At 40.1% G+C, this 21,262-nt stretch overlaps 1 protein-coding gene across 2 annotated transcripts; it reads left to right on the forward strand.

The window, feature by feature from the left end:
* Positions 1–1,520: 1,520 nt before the first annotated feature.
* fam163ab (family with sequence similarity 163 member Ab) lies at positions 1,521–19,209 on the forward strand. Of its 2 annotated transcripts, XM_032526170.1 has the most exons (5): positions 1,523–2,043; positions 16,258–16,351; positions 16,527–16,548; positions 17,156–17,270; positions 18,334–19,209. In XM_032526170.1, the coding sequence occupies exons 4-5, from the start codon at positions 17,178–17,180 to the stop codon at positions 18,730–18,732; spliced, it is 492 nt and encodes a 163-aa protein (XP_032382061.1). In that variant the 5' UTR covers positions 1,523–2,043; positions 16,258–16,351; positions 16,527–16,548; positions 17,156–17,177; the 3' UTR covers positions 18,733–19,209. The 2 variants fall into 2 exon arrangements, with proteins under 2 accessions (XP_032382062.1, XP_032382061.1); XM_032526171.1 differs by lacking the exon at positions 16,258–16,351 and having other exon boundaries at positions 1,521–2,043.
* Positions 19,210–21,262: the final 2,053 nt, after the last annotated feature.

Raw genomic sequence — 21,262 nt, forward strand, 5'->3', positions numbered from 1 at the left:
ATGTTGTTGTGGCAGGAATTGGGGCAAGGCTAGCAATACACTTCTTGCCTCTAAAAAAGGTCAAATCAATGTTTTGCTTTCCTTTACTTTCTTTTGCATGAAACTACAAATGGTTGTGTTCCTATTGTGTTCCTGTCTATGCGGTTCTTACAGTTTTAAATCAGATGGATATTTCAACATCCCACAACAAACTTGGATGTACAGCAGTTAAATTACTGTTGTAACTTGGTCTTGGCCAAACATGGTAAACTGCAACATGACTTACTAAAACTTTGTTTGCTTTCTTTCTTCCCTCAACCAGATTGTTGGAGCGTTTTTCCATTACATGGCACCTGTTCGACTCGACTCTGCTTGGCCGCGATGCCCCATCCTCCTTTTTCCCATTGCAGATTAGTAGCCTACCGTCTCAGGCGAGCGTGGCTTTTCATCATAGCAGGAAACTGTGGTGACCTAACCTTCTCTTAAAACACCCATGAGCCTAACGCGACATGCACAGAACATCGAAGGTGTGTTGTTTTGGATTCTTGGCATGTGGCTGTTGCCCCAGCCAGAAGACAAATTTAGTTTCAAAAGAAGCTGGAGGCAGCAAAAAAACACTATTGGATAAACTACTTAAACACAGCTGGACACCCCCGCCTGTCGCTAGCAATGATGATGCAGTGATTAGTGACGATTCTCTCCGACCAATCAGTAGTCTGCAGTTTTTACGTCACCTTTTGGTATCGCCTCAGCTTGCTTGGAACCTCAACTGATGTGGTACTAAGAGTACCTGTCAGCAGGTACAAGGGACATTTTTTTTTGTAATGGAAAACCAAAAAAGGCGAGTCAAGTAGGTACCATGTAGTGGAAAAAACGCTATTAGCGTCTCAGTTTGTGGTGAGGCTCAGCCCTGTCTGTTCCACCAGACCTTCGCCCTCTGTTGATATTTGCTTCGACTTGGTTGCAACAGTAAGTAGATTAAGGGACCAGTGATTGAGGGCAAATCAATTACTGTAGCTCAGTGGTCTGGTGGGGGGGGGGTTACTGTAGCTTTTATTTACTGTGAGCAGGGCACAACCACATTACCCAGTCTTATTCTCTAATGGGAACATCCTGAATAAACCATAATTATGATATTCAGGTTATAACTCTTATAACGTATGCAATAGTGACTTCATAATCACCTAAAAGTATCTATTATCCCCTCATAGATTTGTTTTTTAAATAGTCTATTGGCATCACAATAATGTTATGTATATACGTAGACTTATAGTTTGTAATATTAAGGTCATTGTATATAATTCCTCATATATTCAATCATGTAAGCTAAATGTTTCAATAATAGACTTGGTAGCCTACTGTATTTGTGGTCTAATAAAGTCTAATAATCTACAGTCAATAGTAGTCAATAGACTACAGCTTAAGTCATGATATTTTTTTAATATACCCTCTAATAACAACCCCATCTTTTAACAGCTGTTTTTCATATCCCTCTGAAGTGTACATGTCTTTTTCCCAGGGAGGTAGTGTGTTGCGGGGCGGCTCCTACCGCCTCCTCCCAGTCCGCCCAGCAGCGGACTCCGTCATTTCGCCTCCTCGTCCCTCACTTGTTGGATGTGTCCGTTTGATTTTCAACGAGTTTAAGCTTCCCGGTGGTCTTTTGCCCTCTCGGAGTTCCGAGAAGACCGCAGCTGTGTGTGAAGGTTAAAGCGTTTTTACAGGTTACATGCGCGTAAAAGCGCTTATCCTGAATCATTGTACTCGTCCTTACCCGTCTGTTTGCTCCGGTCGCGTACCGTGACCATGCTCCGTTTTTCGGTGGCTGCTGGTCGTGGTAGTCCCCACAGCCGTCCCTCTGACCTTTAGTTTGCTGGTCCCACGGCGGGATTGTTGTGTTTTCCTAGCGGCGTTGTGCGCTCTGGACTCCGGCTCATCCTTGGAGAAGTTCCGCCGCAGTCCCACGCACAGCGCTTCACTTGTCTCCTTGCGATAATGATGCTGGTGGCTTTACACGGTCAAACTCCACAGGATTAGTTGAACGAACGGACCATGTAACCAGATCAGGTATGTGCAATAATGAAAAATAGGGAGAGGGGTCACATGTTGTATTTATACTGTACAAGGAATTGGCTCTGCATTTAAATGTCAGAGGTGTCATACTTATCTGACTCGGACCCTTGAGGTTCAGTTTTAGTGGCGAAACAATGTAAATGTTCACATTGACTAGCATTAAGATTTGTGACTTCAGTTAAATGACACTTTAAATTCAATGTTAAATGTGCCAGGGGAGAGGAAGTGACAGTGGAGCAGCTCAACAGGAGCTGGAGTCTTGGGCTTTTGCCATTTTGTTGCTGCTGTGATGTTCTTTCACACTGGAACCGTTTGGCCTGCTGCTGGCAATGGGACTGCATAATGTCTAATTGAAAAGGTAAAGAGAAAAGTTAGGCAGTGACTGCCATGGCTTGGGGTTGAATGCCCACTTATTTCATCTGTAATTTTGTACAATTCAATCAAAAAGCATTTTGGACAAGCACAGGTGATGGTCCTGAGTCTCAAAGCACTCACTGCTGGGCTTCAATTCTCACTGAGGCCACTCCTGTTGAAAACAGTTCGGTGCTTCACTAGATTTTACATTCTGGGTGCTTATATAAGATGTCAGATATACTGTACAAAAAAAACAATTATCATTATTGGGAACATAGTAACCAAAAAACAGAGGCATTTACCAGTAATTCAACTCAGCTATGAAACTCAACAATTCATATATTTATAGCATTCGAAATGCAGCCTTTCAAAAAAGAAGACAAATCTCTAATCACACAATGTTATTTTTTTCGTATCAAGATTATTTGGGCATTTTTAGGCCTTCATTTTGATAGGACAACTTAGACATGAAAGGGGAGAGAGAGGGCAACTACCACTGCGTTGAGGACTGAGCCTCTGTATGTGTGTGCATGCTCTACCAGGCACCCAATAATAGTTAACATGTCACCCAGCTGTTACCGTTGGACTTATGCAAATAGTGTTTAATACTTATATTTAACCGTTAACGTATAAACAATACTTTCACTGCCAAGTTAGACGTTCCTTCACTCTGTGCACATGTGCAGCTACAGTACGGTATGTGAAGAGTATTGATCTTCCTCATCAACAGACAGCAGCAGGTGCTGTGCTGCTCTGACCCATTTCTCAGAGAGGAAGCTACAAGAAAATACAGCTTGACTAAATAACTGTAGAGCAGCCTCTCTGTATATGCTCCTGTCTCCACCTTGCCCAAATACACACACACACACACACTTCCTAATTCCTCCACCTCCAGTGGCAGTGATACAACAGGAAGTGGGCTGATTTCCCAGAGGAGTCTGCAGTCAGGGCCTGTCACAGCTAACACAGCAGCAACAGACAAAATGTATTTAATACACAGGTTGTATAATGGTGCGCTGTGCCAACAGTTCAAAACACTAAAGGAAATTACAACTAGCTGCGAGCAACATTTAGTCTGCCAGTGTGAAGTTGTTCTGTAACAACCTCTCTGGCTGGCAAACTAAATATTTGATTGACCTCAGTAATTTAAGAAACAGTTAACCCAAGCAATCTTAATAAACCCAACGATTTGATTTGACCTTGTTTGGACCGATGAAACCTTTTCAAAAACCTGTTGGACAAAATCAATGTCTGGTGTTGGAATGTCAGCCAAAAGCAGCAATATGTTTGTCACATACATCCTTACCAGCCTGCAGATGATGTACAGAATTAAACACTGGAAAACTATGGCCCTGCAGTCCTTCCTTATGCAGACACTAAGAACTGGCCTTGTATAAACATCTGTATTTTAAAAGTTTTATAGTCTTCATGGATGAATCTTCCTCCAACATTTTGAAGTATCCGAGTTGTGGCCAAGAAACTAAAAAATACATTAAAGAACCTCAAATTGAGGAGCAAGTCTGGTCAAACACGTGTGGTTGAATTTTGCTGTTTCAGCGTGACCCACAATCTTGCATCATGTTCACACAATTACATGGCAGGAACATTGAATGTTCGTGGGCTTTGTTTGTGTCTGTGATTAAAATAAGCCTCACTGACTCAAATCTGCTCTGGGTTGTGTGAAATTCAAATGAGACATTTTTTTATCAGAGTGGAGACACTGTTACTGTCGGAAAGTCATGGATTTAATCTCTCTTGCTTTCTGGAGGCAGACTAACTGTACTCAGCCTACCTTTGGTTGTGAAGTCATGTCTTGCTTCCTCCTGCTGACACTGCTTAATGTATTTTCTGGGACAACATGCATGGAAGAGTGTTTTTAAGGGGTGTGTTTGTTTGTTTGTTAGCGGTTGGGGTGAGTGGGGAGCTACCCAGGGAATGTGTTTCAGGGGTGGTGTGTGAATTATTCAAATGCCCTCAAGGTTTTTCTGGCTGCCGGTATTTCTTTTGATACGGTCGTGAATCAAGTGTACTGTGGTCACACTTTTAAAGGTGAGACGAGCTGTGTTTCCAAACTGCACTACAGCATTAGCGGGACAGGAAACTTAACTCCAGGGTCTGCTTCCAGCTCCAGTCAGTCACATCAGCTCGTCTTCAGGTCTACCATGACCAACCATTGCAGAATAGATTTGAATTGCCAAAGGATTGCTGGTTTGTGGCAGAAGTGTCTGGGAGAGACGGATATCAGCCACTTTTACCCATGGGTGTGTTAAACAAAGAATGGGGAATCCACCCAGCACACATAAAAAGCCGCCTACTTCCTACTCAGGTGCATTTTAGCAACATTTTAACTCAAGTGTTTCTCTGGCTGAGCCTAGCAGATTGTCAAAAAGTGAATGACACCAAATGGATATGTTAGTATGCCTGGCTCTTAATACAGCTTACTTAAAATAGTACTGGCGAAATTATTTGTTTTTTACGTCTAGGGGAATTAATCAACACTACACTTTGTGACTTTAATAGCTACTAACTGGCCATAACATTGGCCATCGTGGGCCTGAGCAGGTATTGTTTGTTTTCAGTTGCTTTGGCAGCTTGGATCACAGTTTGACGCTCACTGTGGCTTTGTGCAATGTTATGTGTGGCTTGTGGATGTTAACGCAGCTCTGAAGCACAGCCAGGCTGGATGAGGATGAGACTAGTGAGATGAAGGCTTGTTGGCAGAGCCGGAGGCCTCTGGAACAGAAACGCTGTTATCTGCTAACGTTGCTCTACTGCTGCTGGCTGCTGTGTCTGTGGTGACTCATCAGAAACACACATACAGACATGCACACTTGTAGAGACACTTCCTGACTTAATCAGACTGACAAGCATAATACAACTCTTTGACATTTACATACTCACGCACAGTTAGATACTGTACACGCCTTGAGACATGCACACAAATACAATCCTCTGTATTCTTACAAAGACACACATGGACAATGACAAGCACAAACAAATATAGTACACACACTCACACGCACACACACGTGTTTTGGTACTGTTAGCCAGAGTGACATTTCCTCTACAGTAACGCTCACATAGAATTTTGTGAAACAACTTAACTTTTATTTGCTGTAATAGAGATTGATCATAAGATTATGTGCACAAGCAAAATGTGTCCTCGTTAAAATCTCACCTTGTAGTAAAAACTTTTACTAGTGACAGTTTAGCAAAAGATCCATTTCTACACCGGCCCACCTTCCCATGACCTTCCCATGACTGCCTATTTAAACTTTTGAAATACCTCCTGTAGCCTAACCCTTTACCCCATCTTTTTCACTGTTTTTGCACAGACCTCTTTATTTTTGTCCTAAAGAAACATCTTTTCGGAAAATGTCATCCCTTTGATGTCAGTACCCACCAGCTCCCAACTTTGTTTTATTCATGGTTTTTTGAAATGTAGAACTGTTCATGTATCAGCCATCTTACGCAAGCATTGCTTGAAGCTTAAATCCAACATTTAAACTTCCAAAAAGCAGTTTTCTTCTGATTCTCATGCCCAGAACGAGCTGAAACACAGTCCATCAACATCCACCTGCAATAAATAGTAAAAAGGAAAAAAGGCTGGGGGTTACAGGACCCAGATAATATTCCTGTGACCTGAGGTGATCATGGACAAGCTAAAAATATATATACAGTATGAATAAAAAAATGTCATACAGCTTAGATTTAACTGCAATTCTGCTGTCAAGACTGTCAACTGGAAAACATACATTTCTTCATAACATTACATGATTGTGTTCATTCACTCCACTCCGCCCCACAATCCTTATCTCATTCGACCGTCTTACAAAATGTATTTATCAGCATCAGTTAATTTCAGATATAATATATGTTCACTTAATAAATACTGCTTACATCACTTGTGATAGTATTTATCATTTTCTGGGGCAATTGAATGCCTTAATCATGCATCATTGGTTGTGCCAGAGAGGTCACCAGACACAATAAACTTGCAACATGTTGAAACGCATACAAACCGATTTTTATATGAATCCATGTAAACAAAATATTAGAGAAATCACATTACTTCAAACCATGTAAACCTGTAGTCTGTATATTGGCTCAAGATGACATCAGTTCCTTTACATTGCTTTGCATGTAAAGAAACTGATGTTCTCAAGATGAAATGTCTGATGAAATATGCTCAATATCTCCTGATAACATTATGTTACAGATTTAAACATTTCCCGAGTGCTTGCTTTCCAGTTGCCATCTTTGTTTGGGGGACATACCACATGTGTCGGGTTAATTTACTCAGGAGAAACGTTTTGAGGCTTCATAATAGCACATGTTTTGATTATGGACATGTCTTCAAAACCTCTGTGAGATTTGATTAATTACCTCCTATTTTCTACCGATGTTTATTTTTCTGACAAAACAGTGGGCTGTTGCAGTAATAAATATGAAATCCCAGGCACAGCCCCATGCCAAGAGATGAGAGGAGATCTGAGTCGGTGTTTGTCCTGGAAGTGTGTCTCCTGTGTGGCTTCCCGGCTGTGAGCAGGATGGGACAGTGGATTTAGTTACTGTCCTGTCAGCTGGAGGTTATAGGTTCAGTGTTTTCTGCACAGCCATGTGTTAAAATGGCCTTGAGCAGCGCTATCAAATTCACACCTACTTCATCTATTGTAAGGCTGACAGCAAAGCATGTTTTGTTCAGGCCGGTTTATTTCCAATTTATCTATTTTGACAGTTATGGGAAAGGGCTGAACGCTGTCAAAGACTTGACTTGTAGTGTTACAGCTCGACAGACGGGCACATTTTATATTTACAGTTCAAACTCCTATTTAACATAATTCAGGATAGGATTGGGAACATAAAAGTGGAAGTACAGTAATGTTTGTTTGATACCTAGGCCTTGGAGAAGAAATAGTGGAAGCTACGCTACTTACTTATAATGTTGTATGCTTAAAAGTTAAACCTTCAACCATAGAATTAGCCATTCTCCTGTGGACTGATCCGAGTTACAGCTGTGACCAACAGTTTTCACAGCTCATTACTGATGGTTGTTAATTCCTCATGGCAAAACAAGGATATGTACCGCTGACAACTCAACGAACCATAACTTTTACTTCTGCTTTTCTGCTTCTGAGCAAGGCACCTCAGTAGCCCTGCCTTCATCCAGCCGGCCCTAACATCTGTGGCTGTGCTTCACTGTATTAACTGTCACAGATAAAATGTCCATGTGAATGTATGCTAATGTAATATTCGTGGTACATTACTCCCTAAAAGATAGAAGCTGGACCATTTAATTTCCTTTTATGAGACTGCCATGCTGACCAGCAGAATGGAGGTATAGTAATTACAGCTTCCCCCGGCTGCCGCTGCCCTATACTGGATGTGCGTTCAATGATGCTGCTCTGCTGCCAAGTGTGAAAGAGAAGCTGGCATATCGCAGGACAACAAAGGCGGAGCTGAGCAGCTATAATGAAGCCTCTGCAAACTACGTAAAGCAGGCAGATGCAGAGGTGTATGCATGTTTAATGTTGAGTCCCTTTTCTTGCTCAAGTTATTCACTGTGAATCTGTCTGAACTAGACCTAAATTAACTAAAACATCAATTCAAGCCTTCCAGTTTGAAGTGCAAGCAAGTCAGTGGCTCAGTGTTTAGAATATGTTGAAATGATGCACAAAGCATCTTTAAACTTTTGTATATTAATAGTAGTTATGATCATAGACCTTGCACTATCCGTCACAATAGTATAAGCAGCAGTAGTCATAGTTGTAAAAGCAGTAAAAGTGCAGTAGAACCACAGAGGCCAGAAGTCCCCTATAGCCATCACACAGCTTGATTTCTGGAGATAGGCCTTATTGAAAGGAAGGAAGTTGAATTTGGCGTGTGTATAAAATAAGAGATGGACCATCTGTGAGTAATGAATCTTTCGCTTGCCATGTGAGTGAAGGTATTCTCCACATCTTGATTCAGAGTGAGTGTGTAGAAAGGCTGAATCAGGAGCTGGCGGGCTAGAGTACAGTAGCCTGGAGAGCTGCATAACGGCATAAATCTGCCAGCAGCGTATACAGCCTCAGAACATGGTCCAGATTGGACGGAGAAAAAGACTGAAACTGTGCTCCAACTCTGTCTTCCTATTTCTCTCCATCTTCACAGAGACGAAGGCGCTTTAGCTCCGGTATTGATCATGTGCTTTTATAGGGCCAAGAGGATCATTCTGGGGAGTGGTTCTTCACATTTATTGCATTCTTCGCTCCAAATGACCTCGAGCAAAATCAAGTAATTGAACTAAAATGTTTAGTGTCATCAATCTCTGCCTACTGGGCTATAACTGCTGCGACAGCTTAAGAGTGAAGATGGTTGGTTGAGCTCCTGTAGATCCCAGTACATGAAGAATGCTTTCAAGGTCACATGTGTTTGCATCCGAGAAGTTAATCGACTTGTCATTTGGAGCATTACTACATAAATAGATATACATTTTTCTACATTCAGTAGCTCCTCTCCTTTTTTCTTTATTATTGATGTTTCCACAGCTGATATAGATCATTCATTCCCCTTTCACTTATTCATTCCATGTTCCATTATAGGCCAAGGTGGAAGAGTGGAACAGGTTCATAGGGAGAGCTTCTTAGCCAAAAGCTACACTATATACAATATTTAATTCAATTGCTAATAATGGACAGAATGCAAAGTATGCATACATATGTCATTTTATGACTTAGTTACTAGTAAAATAACCAGTGGTATACCAGCAAGAACGACACACAACTTGAATTGTTGTTGACTGCTAAACAGCTCAATCCTTCCAGCCTCACAATTTGTTAGGTTTAAAAAAGAAAAAACTACATACAGTATCACAGGATGCTGATGCTTCCATTTGTATAACCTTAGCACCAAGGACAGCACACATTTCTTTACAGGACAGATCACCTGATGTGTTTCAGCTGGTCAGATGTTTCCAGTGAAATTACGTGAGTGCTTTAGAGTTGCACTGCAACCACCAAACATGAGTGAGCACAAGCAAAATTAACTAAAATCAAATGTTCCAAACAGTTATCCTGTGAGCTTTAACAGATTAGGGTCTTTATGTTTTGACATTTTTCCCACCATTCTACTTTTAACGGGGAGTAATCTTCATTAAAAAGAAATGCCACAATTTCTAAACCGACCCCCTAAATTGTTACTTCACACCCACACATGCAAACAAACAAACGCGCACACACACATTAACACACAAACACACACAGACGCCCACGCTGGGCCGCATCAGAGACGATGGAGAGAGGAAACAGATAGAGGAAAGCCTTTGGAACGCCAGATAACCGGATTAGCCAAATTACATTTCAGCTGTGACCATGAATCCCGTTTGGATGCGAGACTTGTTTTCTCTCTGCTTACAACGGCAGCTATAGATCTGTGGAGTTCAGATGACAAAATGGTGGTTTTTCAAAATAATGTGTTCTGAAATTTTTCACGAATTATTGCCAATGTAGATTGGCTTTGGGTTTGAGCTGCCGCTGCTGAGACCAACACCTGAAGTTATTTGGAAAGAGTTTGTCCTAATAAGAGTTTTAGTAAATTTAAAAAAGAAAAGATTCTCAAGGGTAGTCCTCGTTTCAGGGTTGGGATTGTTGTTAGAGGGAAGATTGTCAGTCCTCCACTTACCTCGGCCTAATTTTCAGGGACTCAGGTGAAATTAACCTTGCAAAAGCAGCCCTCAATTTTCACTTCTGTCATTGTGGTCTGACATGGCCGTGGATGGAAGTGCGTTTTGAGTACAGCCAAGGACTGATGGTGAACACTTCTTATAACTAATGTGACACATGTCCTGAGTACTAGGCTATCTCTGTTTCCTGTTTTAGTATAATAGTGCAAAACAATGGTGGTTGTCAGTCTTTTCTTTGACCTATCATCAAAATGATTTTCTAAAGAACACTGAGGTGAGAAACGGGTCATACAGTTGCTGAATCATTTCAGCATTATATTAACTAGTTCTTTGTTTTACCAATCACTAGTCAGTCAGTGTCATTAATTAATGTTCACTGAGCTAGTATGTAGTTTTTATTCTTGCTGGACGTTTCTCAGACTTAAACCGTGCATTGAAAACAAGGGTTGGGTATTGTATTTATGAACTACAACCAATTCTTATTTGTTAAATAAGTATATGCTTTTTGATTCAGCAGATGGATTTCTGAAGCATAGTTTGGATTAACTGTGCTATTATTCACATTGCCAATTGGTCAACAAAAGTGGAACTAAAATTAATTTTCAGAATCAATATCAAATCTAAACAATATGCAACCTGAGAAAACCTGTAAAAGGATTGCCTTTATGATGGAGTTTGACTTTGCAAGGTTTTGTCACAAACTCACTTCTGTAACCTTTAGACTCTTCCTGCTCCTGAGAATGGTATACCAGGAAGTATAGTGTAAAATCCAGCTACATGTTTTCAGAACAACATTAGCATAAGTAAGAAATAACTTACTGTACATTCTTTTAAAAAAATTGGACATTTTTTACACATTTCTTGACAGTTACAGGATAGAGACACTGCGCTTCTGTGTAAAAATTATATCTAAAAAATAAAGTCTTCCTTTGACTGGATTACAATTTTTACATGCAATTCTTAGGATCCCGTGGGATACATATTGAAAGTTAATTTAATAATCTGTTTGAAGTTACATTTTAATCTAACACAAAGACTCTTGGCGCTGCGAACATTCGACGGATGAGGTTGGTGCCTTTCCCAAGCATGCAACACTGCGGGGATCAAACCTGTGGCATTTATGTTTCCAGTGCAGAATGTGTTTGTAGTGTGTTCGGGGGAAGAGAGACTGACACTGGCCCACTGCTGGTCTGAGCAATTTAAGATCCAAAAAATCAATCTTGTAAAAATCCTCCGGGGCAGTCAAGGTCCTTCAGCTGCTCCTGAAGACTGATGGCCGAGACTCCAGAGGTAACACTCCATCAGAGGGGGGAGGGGGAGAGGGGGGTAGCTCATGAGATTTTCTCATTACTCTGATTTGGCAAAAACAGCATATGGGAAACTTGCAGTTTTACAGCATGAAGGGTTTTAATCCTACAAACAAAGCTCACAGGACAAAGGAAAGCAACAATGGAAGGTCAAAAATGATAAAACCCACAAAATATAAAAGCAAAAAGCTTTTAAACATCAAAGTCTACGCTAGTGCAGTGCAGTGCAGTTGACATAATCCTGTGTAGCATAGTATATTATAACAAAGAGAGGGTCATTTGGAATGGTTCTGCCGTAACCAGTCATGTGTCAAGGCAACATCTTTCCCCGTAGCTACAGTAGCAGTTGCTGAGAGCTTTGATAGTTTTTCTTTCTGTTATCTAATTTCTGTCACAGCACAGGTGAAACGTGTAAAACGAATTTTTTGGTAAAGTCTTGATGGCTGCACTAGCTACCAACAGGCCACAGCAGAAACTGAATGCCTTGATAACCACAAAAAAGGATCCCTAAACCTCTGCTCCGCTCTTCCCCCGTAGCATCTCTGGCACTCTCCGTAAGGTATGGGGCAAGTTTCTACGACCCTCGATCCTCGTGAAGGTTAACAAATAGATGCAGACAGAAACTAAACCAAAGTAATTCAATACTCCTCTTACTCTGTCTTTTTTGAGGTTGGCAACCAATCAAAACACATATGCAAATCTATGATCTTGATACATGCAAAAACCTGTGCATCGCGAATCACGCTTCTGTTATCTTTTTTTAAGAAACTTTTTTTGGGGCATTTCCGCTTTTAATTCATTAGACAGCTAGATATAAAGGAGAAGACTGAAACGGGAAAGACAAGCAGGAAATCATCCCAGGTCGGACTAGAACCTTGGACCTTCTGCATCAAGGCACACACCTCTACATATGTGTGCCCTGTTGATATCTTTTAAGGATGTAGCTAGGGAGCTAGATAGCTATTTAGGAAGTAGGTGTCTCTATTCTCATTCCCACCTGCAAAACCCTGAATGGTCTGATTGTGTCTTCGCTTGTGAAAAGATATCACCAATTACAAACATCAGCATTACTTGCAGCCTCAGGACACACGTACGCCAATCAAGGTGACTGACAGGTGTCAGTGTGGTAACTCAAACATGATGGTATAGAAATATTTATTTTCTGCCTCAAGCTAAAATGTTTCAGATTCAAGCTTTAAAGAAAAAGGAACAGCTTGTCTAAAACAAAAATGTGCTGAGCACCAGATTGCAATGCAAGTGAGTGACTCACTTAATGGATTCTGTCTGATTTCATTATCAAGGGGGTACGATTCACCTGAGACACACCTAATTTGCATATTATTATGCTTGCCACTTTAATGGATAGATATGGAGACCTGTTGCTTGTGCGGTGTATTTCTGACAGTGTGAAAGTGTTTTTTTCACTGGAGCTCAAAAATGACTTTAAACAGGCTAAAAGCTTCCCTTAAATCTGTGAATCCTTAAAGACCTGAGCTGCTATCTTTATTAATCTGTACATATATGTACAGTACTAGAAGCTGCTGCAAACGACATGCATTTCGCTGCCTCAAATGTACTGTAATGCATCAGACTTTATGTGTACTGTATTATACTGCAGTATCAACCTTGTTGATTGATTATAGTTGATTTGTGGTGAATGTTTAGGTACAGTGGTGTTATTTAGTAGGTAAAACACTGCAGCTAAGTGCTCTGAAGACTTTAGTGTCTGTTCTGATGGATCTTTAATTAGTATGTCTTGATTTATTTGGTAATGCATTGACTGAGTGAATTCTGCATGTGTGCAGTATGTGTGTGAGAGAGTCTTATCAGTATACAAGGCTTTTCAGGCAGTATGCGGATTGAAGGCCACTCTAATCTAGACCCAATGGTGACTGATCCAGCTCTCTCTCTGTCTGTGTGTGTGGTGTGTGTGTGCATATGTGTGTGTGCGCTCATGCAGATATGTCATTTCTCTCTGTAGTTTGTCAAACAAACTAAGCTCAAATTAATCTAAACAGCAAGTTTGTCTGAAAGTGCTTGCAGAGCAACATGTAAACAGGAAGAAAAACGAATCAGTTATTTTGTGTCTGAGTAAAGGATGAGGTGGTGACAGCAGTGACTCCATTTTCATTTCCTCCGTGCAGTACAAGTCACCACTCTGGCATTAATTATGAAAAATAGTTTGGTGTACCGAGTCTGAGATTGCACGCACTGGGAAAGTTATGACGAATGATGTTAAGAGGAATCTGTCAGCTGCCATCCCGTTTGGTGTCCACAAATAATTGAAGGCTAGTGTACTTTCTGACAGAAACATGGTTTGTGAGCTCAACGTCAGTGTAGCGATTCAGACCGCAGCCTCTGGGTGCAGCACCCCCTCCTTTTCTTCTTCTCAGTGGAGAGTCTGACAGCACTTCCAGCTCAGTGTGTTTTTAATTAAGAAATCCATTCAGCTTATTTTCACACTGGTCCATATCATCGGTTTAGAGTTGTTCAACACATCTAATGAGCTTTTGTTTGATGCTGTTTGGTCTTTGAGTTTTTTGGCCTCATCTGCTTGTACTGTAGTAACTAACTGTGTCCAAATGTCATGCATACGTGATGCAGTCATTCTCATATGCTTTTAAATATAAACATGCGCTAACATTGATCTATTCTTGAGTTTCAGGACACATGACAGTGGACACAGCAATGATCAGGTGAAAAACATGGGGACATTTTGAATTGGGGTGCATATCCCACTAAACATAAAACATTGTTTTAAGTTTTTATATTCGAAATTCCAGAGTTGTTTCTCAATATTTACATATTCCTTTAGGTAGCTTTCTAAATATGTACAAAAAAATAAAGGTTGAAAATGTGTTCAACAAAAATCAGCACACAAGGAGAATAGATGGCTTTTATTCAGCGACCCCACTTCCTGTACTGTCTCAGACTAAAGCCAAAGATACACTTGGTATAAACTCAGTAGGCATCTATATACTGTAAATCCAACGCTGCACAATTTAGAGTCAAGTGTTCTTAATATCCTTATGTGCTGTTGTGCTACAAGTAATCACAGTTACAGTACTTGGTCAGTGCCACTGTGTGAAGGTTTAGTTGCTTTGCTCTTCTCTGAGCTTCCTAATGTGGTGATCTAGGAGAAGACCCGCAGATACAACCATCTCTATAGTGAGGAGGCCGGATCTTTTTAAACTGGGGGAGATTAAATCTGAACTTTGACACTTTGCACAATTATTTACATATTCCCCAATAATGGACTGATAGACTTCATCTATCAAATCATATGTACAGGACAAACTGCTGACATGAAACTAAAAAAAAACAAACACTGTCTCATGAGTGACAAGCTGAGAAATTAGGTGTGTGTGTGTGTGTGTGTGTGTGTGTGTGTGTGTGTGTGTCAACCTCCATAAACATCTGTACTGCACCAGTGTGCTACTTCCTTAAGTCCTTCCTTTCTTTTATAGTTTCTCACTTCCTCTTTCCTTCTTCCTTTAATACATTCTTAACTTCTCCATCACTTTCCACTTTTTTTCTTCCGGACCTTTCTCTCTCTAATGACATGTTTTTATCAGCAGTAATAGATTTCCCTTCACCTAGACATGCCCCAGCCTGAAGATTAAAACCCCTAAACAACTGACCCTTGCTGTGCTGCTCAATCACTACTGCTGCTCTGCCACGATGCTGCATGCAAGCGTTTGAGTGTGCATGAGGTAGAGCGATATTGGTCAAGAATGAACACCTGCAAATTCAGAGACGTTGATGTTTTTATTCTAAATACTGTTTTCTAAATACTGAGCCGTGAGTTTCTGTTTCACTGATTATTTGTAGCAAAACAGAAAATCTGGTTTGAGAAGAATTGTACACTTAGCTCAACAAATGATAACTACCTAGGCTGAGTAACGTTGACAGTGAAAAGTCAAACCTACATAAACTCAAACTTTATCACAGAAATCCAAAAAAAGAAGACATCACATACATTCAAGGACAATGCTGTGCTTATTTACAGCAGGTTGACAAAGTCAAAACACCTTTACAATCTAATGTGATCCCATTAAGTGTGTGTGCGTGTGCGTGTGTGTGTGTTTGTGAACAATGTTGTGATTACATCAGAGAAAGTTTGATTTAACTAATATTTTTTGAAGCTGTGTTGTGGTAGTAAACAAAGTTGTTCCTGGTATTTGCTACAGGACTAAATACTGAATTTCCTTGCATTACACTATAGGAACAGGTGTTGCTAATATTTTATCCCCCTCTGTATTTATGGAATGCAACATTATATTGTATGTAGGTGCATTTTTATGTCTTGAATACATTTAGCGTGTTACAGACATTTCTTTCTAACCTTGCTTCCCTTTTTCTTTCTTCCCCCCCTATTGTGCCTCTTTTTACTGCTTTGCTAGTTTCCTTTCTTTCCTTCTTCCTTCCTAGTCATCATAGTCATTTCAAGGCATTAACTATTGCCAGTAGAGTGTGTGTGTGTGTGTGTGTGTGTGTGTGTGTGTGTGTGTGTGTGTGTGTGTGTGTGGTGTGTGTTGTGTGTGTGTTGTGTGTGTGTGGTGTGTGTGTGTGTGGTGTGTGTGTGTGTGTGTGTGTGTGTGTGTGAAGGAGAATATAAAATATACATTTATTTTCATGTGTGTGTTAACTTGTAGGTGTTTATTTTGATGTAGCATGCGCCTGTGTGTGTGTGTGTGTGTGTGGTGTGTGTGTGTGTGTGTGTGTGTGTGTGTGTGTTGTGTGTGTGTGTGTGTGTGTGTGTGTGGTGTGTGTGTTGTGTGTGTGTGTGTGTGTGTGAGTAGATATAGATTTATGTTCTCTCTGTGCCACCTTGTGGAGAGGAATGTGTAAACCTCCCATTTCTTCCAATTCATCTCTCCGTAGAGATGTTCATACAGTGTGGCTCTCCAGCTCCTCTCATCTTTGACCTCTGATTTGACTTCTCTTCACCCTTACAACCTTCAAACACTCTTCGGATGTAAGTCTATGTATCTATCTATCTATCTATCTATCTCTCTCTCTCTCTCTCTCTCCTCTCTCTCTCTCTCTCTCTCTCTCTCTCTCTCTCTGCTCCTGTCTGTCTGTCTGTCTGTCTGTCTGCGACATTTAATATGATATTTAATATACTACCCCTGTTATTTCTCTGCTTTCAGGTGTTAAGCAACTTTGCTGAACGTGAGTATACCAACAATAATCACAACCAGGTTTATTCTTTAAGACTTAGTTAGTTTTGTTCATTTACAATTTGCATACTGTGTATTTGGGAAGCTGAATGTGATTTTGATATGAATTTTGATTTTTCAGTTATATTAGGTTAAATACTTGATAAAACATATTCAAAATAAAGTTACCTATATGTTTGATTCAGATAGGCTACCATAAACATAGTGTGGTAATTTCATCTGCAAAGAAATTGAGGTGTAGATAGGCTACCAAGGGTTTACAGTAAAGGATGTAAATAAACAGTAAATTAAGATTAGAATTATATTTAAGAAAAGATGTTGTGTTATATGTTTTTTTATAATGGCTGTCTATTACTGTCATACTGCATGCTTGTATTTAAGTCATTTACACTATGCATGTTCTCTACCTAATTCTCTCTGCATAATTATAGAATGACCTTTTGAGTTTTCTCTATTAACATATTTACATAGAAGACAAATTCCAGCACTTTGCATCTGTGTTTATTGTGATGCTGACCTTTGCGTGATTTGATTAAACTTCATATCTTTGCAGTCAGAGGCTCTTGTTGATTATGTCTCTTCCTGTGCCTGCGTATCAGAGTTTGATGGAGAGCTGGTCGGATGACAGCTGGAACTGTTGTCATAACCGGAGGAATACTGGCCACAGTGATACTTCTGTGTATCATAGCTGTGCTCTGTTACTGTAGACTCCAGGTAGGATGTTTAAATCACACTTCAATATTACTGTAGTCCTTCTGCCACACTTTATTTTCTCATCACCTTGCAGGTAGTATCACATTGCCAGACCTATCTCCATTGCGCTGTGGAGTAAGTTCTGCCTACACCACAGAAACATTCTGCAATAGAAGAAAACACTGGGTTGTTTGCACTTCTTTTTAAACCAATAACAAACGTCTTGGGCAGCGCTAAACTCCAGTGGCTCTGCAAAATGGTCTCGAGAATGAACTTGTTTCGGTGAAACATTTGCACCCCGTTAAAGAAAACGCCACATAGAATATAAAATTAAGTTAATTGTTCACACAATACTGTAACTTGAGCTATTTAAATTAGCTGGATAAATAGTTAAACTTAATTTGCTCTTACCGGTGTATAGCTGTGTGTACTTCATCCACAGCAATCCCCACCAAATGTCCCAGTTAGATAGTGAGTGCAATAAACAAAGACCCTGTCAATCTTTACAATCATTCACTGAAAGAATCAAGCTGGCCTACGTTCTTGCACAATCCAAATTTTTACTAAAAACTTGCCATTTTCAGAGTGGGGCTTTCTAGCTCAAAGTTTGTTGTTGTTTTCGGTATCAAAGGGATTTTGAGACGGCAACACACAGAAAGCAGAAGGCGTTATCTTGAAAATGTACTTGTACTATACTGATCCAGACTTCCTTCTGGGAACTTTCAGCCCAAGAAGAAGGGAAGTACATCAACATTGTTTTCAAGTTCCAAATGGACATCAAATATATGAACATAATCGTACAATATTGGCAGAAGGAAATTGTATTTTGAATAATCAATAAGAATTTGTAGTTCACAGCACTTTACGGTCTTTGGCCTAGTAAACAATCTAAATCTCAGCAGATTCTTTATTTGTTTTAAGAAAACAAGATAACACTCAATGATGAACTCAATTTTCAAGTGCAGACAGTTAATGTTACAAATCTGTGTTAAAAACTGTTGTTGTTTGACATGTAATGGACTCTCGCTCTCTCTCTCTCTCTCTCTCTCTCTCTCTCTCTCTCTCTCTCTCTCTCTCTCTGCAGTACTACTGCTGTAAGAAGAATGAGTCTGACAGCGGCTCCATCTCCCAGCAACACTTTGCCTGCAACGCCTGCAGTGTCTCAGGCCTGGAGGGGTCGATCGTCACCCCACTGTCCATGTCTCCACCAGAGCCCCCCAGATCCTCCGATTCAACCAAACCCACAGGGGGACAACGTAGTTACTGCCCCACCTGCTCACCTTATGACTCACCCTTCTACATCCGTACCACTGATGAGATGCGCAACGGTGGCGAGCGCATCACCTACATGCCCACACACTATGAGAACCAGGCGCTGGCAATGCCGCTGCCCACCATCCGAGGCTCCCTGCTGAGGGAGACCCAGCGAGGTCGGCCTCTCGATTTTTACACCAACACTCGAGCCATCAGCACCGAGGTGTGACCCCCTTTAAAACTCCCCCGACACCACTTAAATACACACAGACACCGCTTTCTTCACTTACACACACCAGCACCATCACTAACAATACCACAAACATAATTTTGAATGCAGCTGCCAGTGAGGATCAGCTAGATGAAGTCCACTGTTGGTGGAGGTTATCACATTTATTTAGGGTTTGGAGGGTTTAAAGTAAAGACTGTCTAGGACAACTGCTGAAAACTCAAATTTTGTGACAAGCAGGGATTATTTCAACCCTAGTTCCTTACTTTAACCCTTGAAGTCTTCTTGTTCACTGAGATAATAATTCTGTGATTGATGGTAGATGAAACTGTATGTTTGTGTCTTTATTCTCCCACATGAGGGGTATGGTTGTAAACTTGTAAACTCTATGTTGACTGTGACTGTCTTTACAGTCTTGACTGAGGGCTATTCTAGATCATTGACAGTATGATTTTCACCTGCTACACATCTTCCTAATGACTGCCAAAAAGACAAAAAACGAGTGTGATAAAGTATGTAGTAAATATTAAGTATTTTTCTTGTCATTATAAGCAGAGTGGAGACTGAAACGCATTTGAAAAAGTTACAACTGGTAAAACAAACTGCATTGTGAATCTCTGGAAGCATGCTTGAGTTACAGAAAAGGAGGAAAGGTGTGTGACGACTGGAGCTTTCTCTATGCAAGCTGTCTGGCAAACTACTGCAGCTCTCAGTCATCTCTTCTCAACAGATTTTGTCTCGTCATGTAACTTAATTGGAGAATTATTGTAAGCACAGTGCACATCCAGTAGGATATGACGATGCTGCAGATGTAGCAATTAAAAATAGATCATGGATGCGGTAGTTGGTTGCCAGATCCACGCTGAACTCACACTTTCTCCCTTAAGGTGTAAACGAGCAAGGAAGTAAACTTCAAGTAAATTTCGCTTGTGACAGTGATGCAAAATGTTTGATATGTAAATATTCACCAGAAAGCAATCAAGTGCTCTTGACAAAATTGAGATGCACCCTGGGATTTGAACATGATGTATTTTGAATAAGGGAGTGTGATTTACTAGTTTGTGCTATTTATTTTTTTTACACACTCCTCCTATACTCCTGTACTACTCTCATGTTGAAACTTTAAAATGCAAATAACCCTGTCATTTCTTTCATTTAATTTATTTTCATATTGTAAGATGTCAGAATACACATTTATGTGATTGAAAACTGTTTCACAGTGCTCGTTTTCTACATAACACTTACCCAGCATTGCTTATACACAATATTTCCTGTGATATTTGTCGATATAGTTAAGTGTATAGCAAGGTTCACTGAGGCTGAATAAGCAATGCAAGAAACCCTAAGGACTTGCATGGTGTGATAATGTTGGGTAATATTGCAAGATTTTCAGACAGGCCTAGTTTTAACATTCAAGCATTAAATGCATAACAATTAGAATTCAATGAACAGCAGCTACTTTTATCTTTTTATTAAGGTTAAATAGATGCCAACTGCAGTGCCATTACAATATACATCTTGAAACTTGCACCAATTGTGTTTCCCCCCTCTGGATTAACTTAAAAGGGCATATACTGTAAATGAACAAAGGACTGGCATCAGTTAATCAGTAAAGGTTGACAGGTTTGATGTTTGAAAACTGGTGAAATCTTGCCAGAAATCTAATAATAATATAAATACGACCAGTGATTCTCCATGTTGTTGTCCACTACCACAGATAAGGATGCGTAGACATCATTTATTAATTTAGGCATTGCATTAACTATATATTTTACTACTTACTTAACCAGTTATCTTTGAAAATAGAAAAAAAAGATTTTTAGAAATGTGATTAAAACAGATATCATACCTGACGATTACAGAAACAGTATAATATTTGACAGTGTTAACTTTTGACAATTAAAGATTTGTAACTGCTCAAAATGGCTCTTTGTGTGATGATTGATCACACACACACAAACACACACACACACACACACACACATGCTGATAAACACAGGCGGATGACACTAACATGAAATGATGTACAGTGGGGCTCGAAAGTTTGGGCACCCCAGGTAAAAATTTGTATTAATGTGCTTAAAGAAGCCAAGAAAAGATGGAAAAGTCTCCAAAAGGCATCAAATGACAGATTAGACATTCGTATAATGCGTCACAAAAAGTTAGATTTTATTTCCATCATTTACACTTTCAAAATAACAGAAAACAAAAAAATGGCGTCTGCAAAGGTTTGGGCACCCTTCAGAGTTAATACCTTGTACTGCCACCTTTGGCAAGTTTTACAGCTTGGAAACGCTCCTAGCCAGCCAAGAGTCTTTCAATTCTTGTTTGAGGTATCTTCACCCATTCGTCCTTACAAAAGTCTTCCAGTTCTTTGAGATTTCTGGGCTGTCTGTCACGCACTGCTCTTTTAAGGTCTATCCATAGATTTTCAATCACGTTGAGGTCAGGAAATTGTGAAGGCCATGGCAAAACCTTCAGTTTACGCCTCTTGATGTAACACACCGTGGATTTTGAGGTTTGTTTAGGA

Source organism: Etheostoma spectabile, chromosome 9, assembly GCF_008692095.1.
Source record: "Etheostoma spectabile isolate EspeVRDwgs_2016 chromosome 9, UIUC_Espe_1.0, whole genome shotgun sequence".
NCBI classification, from domain to species: domain Eukaryota; kingdom Metazoa; phylum Chordata; class Actinopteri; order Perciformes; family Percidae; genus Etheostoma; species Etheostoma spectabile.